The sequence below is a fragment of the Mya arenaria genome, chromosome 5 (assembly GCF_026914265.1).
Source record: "Mya arenaria isolate MELC-2E11 chromosome 5, ASM2691426v1".
Taxonomy (NCBI): domain Eukaryota; kingdom Metazoa; phylum Mollusca; class Bivalvia; order Myida; family Myidae; genus Mya; species Mya arenaria.
The window spans coordinates 43,222,355-43,236,538 of NC_069126.1; the positions used below are offsets into that span (position 1 = coordinate 43,222,355).

At 33.2% G+C, this 14,184-nt stretch overlaps 1 protein-coding gene across 1 annotated transcript in view; it reads right to left on the reverse strand.

Annotated features, from left to right (window-relative positions):
• Positions 1-7,912: 7,912 nt before the first annotated feature.
• LOC128234528 (hemicentin-1-like) overlaps positions 7,913-14,184 on the reverse strand; it is a 60,971-nt gene continuing 54,699 nt past the window's right edge. The window contains exons 15-17 of the mRNA XM_052948791.1: positions 11,435-11,605; positions 11,052-11,137; positions 7,913-10,127 (exon numbers count right to left, since the gene is read on the reverse strand). Of these exons, the coding sequence (XP_052804751.1) occupies positions 9,927-10,127; positions 11,052-11,137; positions 11,435-11,605 (458 nt within the window). The 3' untranslated portion in view covers positions 7,913-9,926. The remainder of the gene's footprint in view (positions 10,128-11,051; positions 11,138-11,434; positions 11,606-14,184) is intronic.

Genomic DNA, 14,184 nt, shown 5'->3' on the forward strand with positions numbered 1-14,184 from the left:
TAAATCTTGTTTGGGAGTAAGAGTGCATCTTTGAACAATTCTTAGGTTAAACTCCACTAATTTATTAAAAAGAAGCATTTTGGAGGAATCAAAACTGCACATGCTTAAAATTTCTTTTTACTTAGAGACAATATTCCTTTCTCGGCAGGCCGTGCCCTGAGAAGTTATGGTATTCTGTTCAAAACCAATCTTTGACAAGCAGATTCTTGTTATTGAAAGTCTCTGCAGATCAGCAAACAAAAACAATAATATTGTGTTTTAGGGCATTTAAGGTATTTAGGTATATTTAGGATGTTTAGAAGAAAAGGGCACTAACATAATGTAACCGTCACACTCTTGACACCCTTCGCCTTGAAAAGTTTTCCGGTATTTCACTTTAAAACAAATGAATGAACATGTATTAATTAAAGAATATGCATGCATGAATGAATTTCATGTAATGCTCACTTTAAAAGAGCGTACAAAATGTGTTAATAGTTCCACAACACAAATCAATGTTAAATACTAAAATAACATGTTCATCACTTACATAAGAAAAGGATATTACCTCAAAGCTGCAGCCACAAACACTCGACAAACGTAACAAAATCATTTAGGAATAAAGAGAACAGTATAGCTTAAACTAAAGGTAAGTGGTTAGGGTTAAGGTAAGTGCTCAAGTTTTGGCTTCACAAAATTCGACTCTGCAAAAAATCACGAGATGGTCGAATTTGACATCCGGGTCAAAACAAAGTGCTAAACCTTATTTTATTTACATTACTGTTTAAATCACTAAAACGACGTATGCTTTCATTATAAATGTCATTAAAATGACACATTTATTTGTTTTATGATGTCATTTAAATTTCGAGGAATGATATGTCTTTGGCGTGACGTCAGCAGAGAAGAAAACGACTGATCTGCACTAGAATGGAAAAAAGACCATCGTTTTTTCTGATATTTATTAGTGTATATCCATGATGAGTATATAATAAGTTTCCATCTAAATACTTACCACATGTAATGGTTTACCAATTCAAGCTCGGGCTGGCTGGTTCGTCATCATTCCTCCTACGGCCTCAAAACGCAAACGTTGTTATTGATAAGGCTAATACATATATGCAAAGTCGCAATTATGTAAGCGTTGATGGCCTACCAAACAGACCCAGTAAACATATTTCTGGCATAACATGTTTAACTTATGGGGCTCAACACTAAAGTGTTCCGATGGGACACAATGTGCCTCATGGCACATCTGATATTGGCTGAAAAGCCTGAACTTTGAGATGAATCAATATCCCCATCTGTGACATGTAAATTAAGCCACTTGCTGCTTTCAGAAAACTTGGCTTTGACAAACACATACCTTATAGCACCGCCCATGAGATTACTTAAATATATACCGCATCCATTGGCAATTGGCAGTGAATTTTCATCGATGAATTTTGTTTTGTTTGAAAAAAAAAGAAATCCATCTATTTTTACTTTGAATTTGAATGTAAGGCTTTCTTACATGAGTTACATGCCTTTAGTCCTATTTCAAACATTTTTTTTAAAATCGGTAGACTTTTTATCAAATTTCAAAAATATATAATAAAGATATTTACTCTTATATTACTTGTTAAGTTATCTCATTTATTTTTCATTTCACAAATTTCAAAATTAATTCAAACAACAATATTCTATGATTGAACAATGTCAACTGGCCAAATTACAATCAGATACTCTATCTACATTTTAGAAATCATCACGATTTAAAATTCCACAATTTAACTCTATCTTTCTTGTTTTACCTCTGTCTATTGGCTTCTTTTGATTTTGATTTTTTTCAGTACCACAATTTCTTTATGCTTGACTAACTAGCTGTATTCGCTAATTTCCGTTTTGCTGTTGGTAGTGCCGATATATTCATGTTTGATAGTCCTGAAATGAATAAAAACTATTAAATGTTTACGAAGAGGTCACGGGTTTATTTCCCGGCCATGGAACGTTATCGTGGCCTCTCACATGGACATCAGTTCTGGTGAGTTTGACCCAAAATATGGAGAATCTGGACATTTTTATTTTTCATACGAAATATCTCAGGCACGACAAACAAAGGTCGGTTAAAAATAAGCCCGGAAATATTTTCTAGAAATAAGCCTCCAGATAAAACAACCAATCAGAATTAAGTACAAAAATTGATTTCAACAGGAAATTATCAAATGTATGTTTGTTAATATTCGCAGTGAATAATTAACAATGTTGTAATAAAAAAAGTTGAAAGATACAGTTGTGAGAGGTTATCAATACCTTAATTTTCATTAGCAGTACTGTTGTACTCATTACATTCAATAGTTTGATAAATGACACTGTGGGTATTTCTGGGAAGCAGGAATACACCGAGCATTATTAAACTACTTATCCGGATGCCGTCCTGATCAGTGCTGAAATAATTGTTCAATGATATTCCAAGTTTTACTTAACATACAATATGGAAATAAGAAGTGTGTATGTGTGTGTGAGAACCAGATGCCTGGTTAGCTCAGTCGGTTAGAGCGCGTGAATGTGATCCGCCGATTGTTGGTTAGAGCGCCACACCGACGCACTTTTCCTCCCAAGTTAACCTAAGATGATATACCACGTATTATTACTTTAAGATTTTCAATCATATTTGATGATGTACAAACAATTTTGCAAATGACAATACCATGTGAGCATGTAAGTACATATACTATATAAAGATATACTTGTTCATTTCCTATTAACTCAACAATTGTCGAAATTTAATAATTATTGCATAAATAGTATAAAACATGCACCCATCTAGGTCGTTCTCCACTCCCAATGCCCCTGCTTTTGACCTGTGGCGAACCTGATCATGTGATTGCACGTGCGCCTACTACTACTCGATAAATAGGTTTATGTTACATATGAGTGTAATTATATAAGTGCCCAAACTGTCTGGAATTCATCAGATGAATAGTTTTTATTAAATACTATATTCAGTACACTTATTATAAATAAATTGATGATATTGTCTTCTTTACGAATTCAGCGACTATACCATGAGCTATAATGATTTTGAATTTCTAAATTTTCTCTTTATGTTCTGATATGTAATAAGCGAATAAAGCAATCTTTCAATTTCAAAATTTACTACATTATTATAGTAAGCGTATTCATCGACAGACTTATACTTGTCTTTAAAATCTAGTCAATCCATTTGTAAGGCTTCATTTAGTCTGGTCAGATTTACGCTTTATTGTCAACCAAAACAAACTAGGGTATATACTATTTGTATTAATACCTAACGCCTACAATTCTGATACTAAATTTGTTTTTATTTACATATATTCTCGAAAGCTTGCTTGTAAATATTAATACCATTCATTATATAAGGGCCTTTATAAGCGTAATATTAATTTTGTTTCAATGTTTATTAACTGAATCGGTTCCACAATTTTGGTTTGTTTAAATTGTCGAGTGACTTTCTTTTGTTACGCCGTACGACGCGTTCTCTTGGCATTTATACTTCGTTATGGATTTATCTATATCCTTTTTAATTAATTGAAAATTGAACAACGGTATAAATCGATAATATAAGGAATAATTATTCAAACTGACCTGCAGAGATATATTTGATAAAACACTTTTTAAACCAGTTTAAATTAAACACTCGATTTTTTGTGTTTCATCATTGTTGCATTGTATTGTATTTTATACTTTAGTCGCAAGAGGACAAAATCAAAACTATTGAATTTCCAGTACAAAAGAAGCTGAAGAGGCTATATGATAATGAGCTTCACTGCAATATTTCCTGCTTCATCATTATGATGACTACCGTTAATAAATAGTTATGTACATACAGGTACAACATAAGCCAATTAACTTTTTCTAAATGCATTGTATCGCTCAGTCTCATTGATATTTCTATTAAACTTAAGGTATCAGAGTTATTATATACTTGTGCATTGAACACACTATTCAGATAACCATGTGGTATAAAGTCTGAACGATCGTTGGTGCGTGCATTGTAATCGCAGGCCACTCAGAAAAATCAATTTTGGTATTTATTTTTTGGCATTGAAATATTTTTCTCTTATAACAGATAAATAAGGGAAGCCATATCAATATTCAATAATTCAAGTATCCGAAACTTGTTTAACGTTTGCATATTTAGCTCATTCTCTCATTGTTATATTAGTTAAGATCTGCCGAATTGTAGCACATGAAAATGTCAAGTTTGTGAAGAAAGACAATGGGTAGCCGCTTTTGCCGCTCCCCTTATCGATACCGAAAGTATCCTTAGTCACTATCGAAATATTTTCTCCAAATGGAATCCCGTCTTGCTGTATTCGTATGTTGTCACCCTGTTTAGTCCGACCACGTGCTCTCCTTTAGCACCATTTGGATCCTGGCTCCCTGTATGCTGGCAGCATCTTATAGACACGAGTGTATTGATCACGATCACTTTAACCTTAAGGTGTTCTCGATAACCATATTATTTTAATTCATTGGTGGGCATTATTATATTCTCGTGACCAATTGTTTGCTTATTTCTGTACGATGGACCCTAATCCTTTTAATGAAGTCCTCGTTTACGCTGTATGATGTTTTGGTAAACAACGTTTGAGAGAGGGAGCGATATGACAATAATCAACTGGTAGCAGAGTGGTGTTTCTTTTTAGTGTTCACACTTCGATTTTGTAAATGCTGTTATAAATGATAAAATAATTGATGGGCAAAACGTAAACATTTCTAAGCACCATCCATTTGAAGTATCTTCTTATAAGCCAGGGGTTATTAAAGTCAGAAAATTTGTTGATGCAACAGAAGAGAAAATAAACATCATGAAAAACTGCCAAGCAGAGCTTGGTGATTTGCAGAGACGATATTTGGTGAATGATTTAGTGCTGAAAGGCAGTGGATCTTGCATGATGTGATAAGAGATCTTTTGCAAATCGGATAATGCCAAATTACAACCTGCCGATTACCATTTGTTGAAATAGATATCATTAAGAGGCCAACAAACAAAGCTTAAGTTGGGTAAATATACATGTGTGTGTGTGTGTGTGTCTGTATGTGTGCGTGTTGTGTGCGTGCGTGTGTGCGTGCGTGCGTACGTGCGTGTGTGTGTGTGTGACGTCGTCAGCGAAAATGAGTCCTGTTCAGGTCATCACGTTTTACATTTTAAAAAAGCTTTTTCATGCGAATAATAACTGTGCTATTTAAATGTATAAACATGTAAAGCTTTCATGTGATGCTGAAAATGAATATGAAGAAACCCAACAGATCAGTTTATTTTACTTAAATATTTCTTCTTCTAGGGCATTCATTGAAAAAAAAATTGTTTTAAATATATGTTTAGAGCCATGTTGTAGAATCTGAAAATACGCCTGTATATACTTCACCTGAAAATCTAAAATTACGCCTGTAATATCTACACCTGTAAATCTGAAATTACGCCTGTATATACTTCACATGTAAATGTTAAATTACGCCTGTATTTTCTTCACCTGTAAATCTGAAATTACGCCTGTAAATTATACACCTGTAAATCTGAAATTACGCCTGTATATACTTCACCTGTGAATCTAGAATTACGCCTGTATATTCTACACCTGTAAATCTAAATTTACGCCTGTAAATTCTACACATGTAAATTCGAAACTACGCCTTTATATTCTTCACCTGTAAATCTAAAATACGCATATAAATTGTACACCTGTAAATCTGAATTAACACCTTAAAATATATATGAGAATTACGCCTAATTTAAATATTTCGCGCCATATAAAAGGTCGTTTACACCTGTATTTCAGGTCTACTACACCTGTAAATGAACTTTGAAGTGAATTCCTGCTGTAATTCTTTGAATTACAGAGGTAAAATCATGAAAAATCACAGGTCTTTTACAGGTTTTTTACAGTTGCTTAGGTAGCTAATCGTAACAGCGGGATGCAGAACTCGCGAGAATCGATATTATCTGTAACATTACATGAACCAAATAGCAACAAGGAATAATACCCAACAATAATGTGGTTAGACTACGAGCTAGAATATTATAAGATATAATAAAATAACTGTTATTTATTTTTTTATGGGACTTCGATTATTAGTTAGTTATCATGTCTGGGAATCGTGCATTGGTATTTATAATTCGAACATGAACCGTTGAACAACCGGCTAAACTTTAACTCTGGTGAACTGTGGGCTTGTTATTTTAATTAAGGTACAACATTGTGAGCTTAAGATAAGTTTTAAGTAGAATAAATGCACATCAGAATAAAGAGGGAAATCTAAAAGGTTGACATTTTGACATTAGACAATTTTCGGCTCACTGATACAATTTTGAGGGGAAACAAAATAACAAATAGGTATTCCTTTGTGAATTAATACAAGCCATGTATTGAATTTACTTTGATTAAATATTAGTTGGCATACATTGACAATATTTCATAGAAATGTCATGTACAACAAAGATTTATGTTTATGTATTATCATCACATCTGGGAATTGACTGGTTGAATTGTTTAGAGCTGCACTCTCACAGATTGACCGTTTTGACATAAAAAGGTTCAATTCAAGCACAAAGGCCACAGTAAAACGGATCTTTATTGCTATAACAACTGCCAAAGATTACAGTGTTTAATGCTTTGAGAGTGAACTTTAACAAGTCTAGACTAAGACATATATAGGTTGCGTCACATTTTCTAATGGTTTTTCTATCACGGGGTTTTCTAACTTCATGGTGATGATTTTGCCATATTGCTGTATTATATCAAATCTGCATTTCGAATGTCTGTAAGCCGTAAGCTTGTTGTGTTTGTATAATTTCTTTTTTTCAGTGACCTGATGTCCGTGCGCAATTTGAACTAATGCCTGAAGCCAAGAAATCACAGAATGGAACTCATATAAGTTGTGTAATGTTTTCTTGATGTTTATTTTAACAGCCGGTATTAATTGTTATTTGACAAGACAGGGGAATTTTAATAATACAACATCTTGTCTGAGCAAATGCCACAATGAAGTGATTATGTTAAGGCAGATCTAGAATGACATTTAACATCGATTACTCAAACATGTTATATTCAAATCTTATATAAATAGTAGCTTTTCATATGTCTATTAATGATGTTTTATAAAAACCAGCATGTATTTGTTACTTCTTGTCATCCGTGTCTAACACGGTCAAACCCTACCAAGGTCCATCCAGTATAAGGTCCGTACATTCATCCATACACGTTGCGTGTACATGAAGTTTCGTACATCCATACGTGTATGGGGTCTGTATTCCAATCCCGGTCACGTTGCGTGGATGGATATACGGAAGTCCGTACACGTGGTGTTCCGTATACGTATTCGTGTACGGGTCTCTTACACGTTAGGTGTACGGGTCCCTTACACGTTGGGTATACGGGTCCCTTACACGTTGGGTGTACGGGTCCCTTACACGTTGGATGTACGAGTCCCTTACATGTTGTGTGTACGGGTCCGAACACGCTCGTATATTCAAGATGTAAGGACCGTTCTTTCGCGTATATTCAACCATATTCTGCAGTGTGCATTGTTCTTTAAATGCCCTCTAGTCGAAAAATGTTCTCATCCTGTTCTATAGTAATTAATTTATCAAACTAAACTATGAGAGGCGAAGGAGGAATCGAACTGTAAATTATATAAAATCTTTTTATTTGTTTAATTATATACTAGTAACATATCATAGCCATTAAGAGAGTATCAAAAGTCTTAAACAGTGCATTAATTTAATGACGAAATGGAAACTACCGCGACGAACTCAACAGTTTATATTTAACTAAACGCACAATGTAATAATCATCCATAGCACAGACTTTATAAAAACGAAACAAGTCGATGTATCTTATTTACAAAATGAGAAGTTTGCGAAATATAACATTAGGATGATGCCAAATTAACACAAGACTTTGTTAACAACAGTTTTATATATGTTTTATTTACACATATAAGCACAACAATACATCAGACAACATGTTACTAGTTTTTAGAAAGTTTCCTTAAAACAAATAAATGAACATCATGTTATCAAAAAGCAACCGGTTATGAAACAAAATGATTTATGACAACTGAAACATAGAATATTTAGCAACATATCATGGATACCATATATCTCTCAAGAATTCAGTTTAAATGAAATATTTAAGTACTCGTACCCAGTTAAGTAAAGGTTCATCTAGAAACACGTTCAAGTAGAGCTGTCACAGGAGAGACAAGTATCCCAATAGGCCACCTGGACATAGAAATGGTTTACGGTTTCTTTGAAAAAAGGCATTAACACCGTCAAACATTGGCGGATTGTAACCAAAGTCGAACACAACTTGTTTTTGTTTTATTTTATATCCGTGTAGCAAACATCATTTAGATCTATTTTAATGTCATTAGGTATGTTTATGTTGTTGTTTTTTATTCCAAGTTGAAAAGGGAGCATACCACCGTATAACATTAGTGGTTTACAACCATGTCAAAGTTGACCTGTAAAGTATGTTTTAAAAAGCTATTTGAATGCGTCGGCACTTACATGAGTTATTGTTGGATAGAAATCGTATGTTCTCAAATTGCAATTTGAAAGGGAGCCTAACTCACGCCATTGTTTTGTAGTGTGTAATTCAAGTCCAACTGATCTATATTTTATGATGTTAAACAAGGGTTCAAACTATTTGAAGACTCCAAAACATAGAAATGAAACTTTGATATAACCATGATCTACTTACTTGTTGAAAGCGTCATTTTATTGCAAAGATATGTTAATATTAAGTAAAAATATATATTTTTAAAAACATCTGACTATATTACAAACCAAAAGAAATAAATTCATAACAACTATTTCATAATTTTGATAAACGTGTTTAGGTGATTTTCATGTAGATGTAAAGTGAAAACTAGCCCCGCCCCTGGTGGCCATTTTTATGAATCTCAATTGGGTGACGAAATTCGATATATGCTCACTTAAGGAACATTTCTGTGAAATTATATTGAAATTGGGTCATTTTTCTGAAGAAAAGATTTTCAATATGGACACTTAACCTAGGAACATTTATGTGAAATTATTTTGAAATTGGGCCAATAGTTACTGTAAAGAAGAGTTTAAAGTTTTCCAAACAGAATAAGTATGAAAAGGTTACGCCTCTGGTGGCCATGTCTTTTACCAATCAATATAGGCTAAAAACATTTGATAGCGGGTCACATAATGAACAGTTTTGTGAAATTATTTTAAAATCAGGCCAGCGGATTCTGATTACGAAATTTTCGAACATACATATAGTGAAAAGTAGCCCCGATCCCTGGTGGCCAGGTATTATTACGAATCAAAATGAGATAAAGAAAATTCATATAGGGTCACCTAAGAAACATTCCAGTGAAATTATTTTAAAATCGGGCAAGTTTTCCATATAGATATATATAGTGAAACGAAGCCCCGCCCTCTGGCGGCCTTGTTGTTTTTTACTAATCAACATTGGTGGCGAAATATGATACAAAGCGATATAAGGAGCATTTTCGTGAAATTATGTTGATATTGGGCCTGCAGTTTCTAAGAAGAAAATATTTAAAGGTTTTTCCTGTCGGCTTCCTTGGCAACCAGAGTTATGCATGAAACAACTTTTATTTAAAGGAATCTGAAATTGTCTCCGTTGTTTAGGAGGAGAAGTTGTTTGAAAGAAAATGTTGACGACGGACGGACGGACGATGGACTACGACGAACAATCACCCTATCACAATAGAGTCGATACAAACCTCAATTCCAATTTACTTAATTATCTCGTTTCATATAAACTGTTTCAACCGAAATATGTTTTTTTCTGATTAGATTTGGCAAACAGAGTGTCCGCCCTTGTATTCATGCAAACAAATGCATGCACTATCTGTATATGTCATTATAAAATAAAGGTTGTTTATTAGACATAATTTAAATCTCAGTTATCATTCATGTATTATTTATTCACTGGCATGCCAATATTCTTTCCGTCCGATGCGTCGTCGTCACTGTCTGGCAAACGGTCAGCCTTTTGTGATAAATCAACTTCTGCATACACAGTCATGTCATCGAGGCCGTGTATGTAAGGCTTTTGTCCTTTGGGTGCCTTAGGAAAATCTAAGTCTGCGTAGACAAGTCCATCCTTGTTCACATTTTTCTAAAATATAAAGAACGTATTTTTACTACAACGTTTCCTTTCCCCGTATTCATTTACGTCTTAATTCAATAGTAAAATTGATTTTAAACAGAAAAAAAGGATATCAATATTACTGTTTCAAATAACTTGTTTATCATTCGAATATACATCTTTTGTCAAAAAATAAGTTTCGTTGTATATATGTTTATAGTTCCAGAATATTGGCCCTGCATATTGCAGAATTGATGATGAAACATCAGAAAATAGCCCTAAACCATCATTTTTACCGTTGATTTTAATATTTCAATTACATTTGAAAGTAAGTGCTAAACGAGGTATGCCAACAGGGCAGAGTGTTTCATACAAGTTTGTGCAACAAAGTTATTGTGGTATTGATATCATATTGTTAGCTTCTGAACTTTTAAGTCAATCTGATTGTACGTATAAAAACCAACATTTTATAATATCAGAAGGTTAATTGTTGTGTTTAATCTCATTGATTTTAAACAGAAATTGTACATTTTTCTGCTCTGTGCTAAATTTAATCCTTATCAGTCCTTGGTAAAATCTCATAAAACTTCGACAATAAGTATACATTGATTTCTTTTTTGGAAATGTAGACATGTCCAATTGCGTATTGTTTTTCTGGTTTCGATAAAAACATACACTAAATATTGAAATTGTGGATTAAAAGCTCGGACTAGGTCGATAATCATATGTAATACAACAAAAGACACCACGATAGGATTGAGAGTTAGACTTAATATACTACTTGGAACTGTGCGGTATGTTTTTCGAAAAGAAATAAAATGTACCAAAGTAACGAAAAGTACTGTTTCTTCCCGGATTTGTAGGATTTTGCGCTATGTTTTACTTTGTATTTTGTGATTCAACGTTTATTTTAAATAGGTTATCAAAAAGCCAAGATGTAAATATAATCACAACCTTCTTCTCTGGCGTCTCATGATTTCCGTACGTTAAATCAAATGCTTTGTTTTCATATGTTGTCTTCTTACGCTTCTTCTCAGCAGCTAAAATAATATCGTGCGAAATGCATTAATAGTCTTTCAATGAAAGTAAAATGAAATACGTCACTCGACAGAACAGCAAGTTACAGAGATTTATGTTTTCTGTGCACCATAAATAATAGAATAAACTCTTAATGTATAATGTTGTACAAATATTGTCAGACAAAAAACTCATAATTCGGTCGATTTAGTTAACCCGAATAATTTTAATGTTCATTTTTGTTAAAACAAAGCAAACATTTATAGCAACTTTTAATCACGTTATTGAGAGTAACAATGTCGTACACTATATCGACTTACCCTTCTTTTTGGCTAATTTATTGACCTCTGCGTATAACGACGCATCTTCTGACGAAGACGCCTTATTTTTATTTGGTTGTGCATACACGGCATCTGCGTCTAAATTATTGATCTGTCGAGTTATGTTTCCGGCAGGGACATACATTGAATTTTCAACAACATCCGGAAGTTCTGAAAAATACGACAGTCACTCTATCAAACTCAAATACAATGCATGGATATCCAGGAAGGAAGTTTCTTATCTGGCACGTACATTTTTCCTTTGTAACACAAGTCATGTTTCACAACGCACATTCCAAAATAGTTCACTTTTGATGGTTTAAAAAAAGTATGACACAATTATCAGAACTTTAAATATTTGTCTTCCTATCAATATTCTGTTCGACATAACGGTGATTCCGGTTAACAGCTACGCACCCGCCTTGTGGTGCAGTTTATACAAACATCATTCACAACATTAAACTTTTTTGAACAAGCCAAGAAGCCAAACAATTGTATTTCTTCCAGGCATTAAAATACCTTATTTAATAGATTTAGCATTTTTTTCTTATTTTAACCACCAAAATGGTCACAATTATATCTTGTCACATAATATCATCACATGGTGGGGCATGCGTACTTGTCATTTTCGTTTTCATTGTTTTACAGTGCGCAAGTGATATCTTCAATACTTGTCTAAGAACCTAATTTAAGAACGTCGTACCTATTCGGATCACTCCATATAAATAACAGACATATGCAGTAAATGAAGTTAATGATGTATGACCAAACAATTAACCTAAGTTGTATATTGAATACCAACCTAATCGATAGAGAACCACGGATAGTGCAAAACAATCTTACCGGATTGCATAATCGATATCGATCAAAATTTATGAACATCGGTGACAAAGAAGATCAGTTGACAAAAGTGAAAACCATAATTCAAAAAATGATAGCGTTTATTAAGTATTATGTATGCGTTTCAAATTGAAGGAATTGTCTAAATGTGATTCAAAGTTCGAGAAAATGTTTGCGCGGGAAAACGCGTTGGGTCATTGGCTCGATGGAATCAAACCAACAATCAAACATGATTGACGAAAACTACATTATAGATTTTATTCCAATGTATATGATTTTTGAGCTGTGATCGGTGATAATGCTGCTTTTATTAATGTATGCAAGAAACACCATTCACGTGTATCCGAGGCGGATCAACCAGATCGATTTCATACATCGGGTAGGCTAAATAACAGGTAACGTCAAGTTTCATTACCAACTTTTTAACTTGTGGTCATGCAAAGGTTACCGAGTTATGAAAACATAATAAAATGTTTCATCTCTACAGGCGATTTTAACGATATAAATATAACCTGAATACAATCAATAGTTTGTGGTATCCCACAACATTGATCGCGAACATTTTAGTGTGCAGAAAATCCAGTAAGATTACAAACGGCTTTTAGGGTAATGTTCGAGGACGTACTCGAACTACCAAACACGCAATAGGTATTGCCAAGCAGAACAAACCATAAATATACTGGTCACTTTCAGATATGACAGTGACACGAAAAGCAACAACAGAAAACATTTAAAGATAGCCTTAAAAACAAATCAAAATATACATTTACCAAAAGTCTTGAGACGCAGAAATAAGATGAGAGAAATTAAAATCTTAATACAACGAAAGCCCAAATATTTACTTAACGAAGTCACAGTCAAGTCGAGATAAATGTTATCATTAGAGCGGCTGAACAAATTATCATACTTTCTTTAATTTAGAATTATATTTAGCATTTGTCACAGTTGCCTTTACTTGATTTATTTTATTTTCCATTGCAAAACCGCACACGTTTTTTTTAATTATATATATATGTTATGTCTTTCATTTTGTTATGGGGTAATTGTGAAAACTGTGAATCGATTATTTGTACTACTTTTTGTGTTTGGACTACTAAATGATCAGAATAAAAAAAAGAACCATACATTCTTATAGGGAATTGATTTACTTCCGTCGCTTTAAGAGAAAAGATAAGACTTGTATATGTTATATCCTATTTGGCATTCAATGATGCTGAAGACATTACTGATACCCTTTGTATTCAATTGTAAAACAAATTATAAAGTAGCCGATGTATTTCAAGCATTTATCTATGTTACAATGTTTAAAAGCGGTTTTCATATTTTAACACAATTGAGGAAGATTCGGGCAATTAATAAGAATGTGACCAAAGTATTCTACTTTACGACAGTGATAACATAAAAGGCTTCCTGATATATTTTCTCGGACAAAAAATGATGTTTTGCCATGATCTTATCAATGTATATTTAAATTGTTTATTTGTTTGGTATTTTAATCAGCAAATGTAACAAGCTTTGGTATGGTTACCAGTTGATTGATGTGTTGAAAATGTCTTCTTAGTGTGCAGGTTTAAAGAATATTTAAAGACCGGTTTTAAGACACATTAGTTATTTTCTGTATTGGTGAGTTATTAAAGTAGCATGGCTTATCGCTTAAATGCTAAAACTTTATTGTATATTGATTGTGCTGATTGAAGTACATTCCATACGTTAGGCAAAGCTGTTCCTATTGTGTTTACCACTAAACACCAGTTGATGTGTACTATTTAATTTGAAAAATTATGTTTACCATATGTATGATAAACATAATAGCAGAATACACCCAACGGTTAAATATAAGGCAATTATTATTGCTTTGTCCTTACGCATTTCGAACAATTAACTTCGTTAATAAGAATTATTTTATAAAC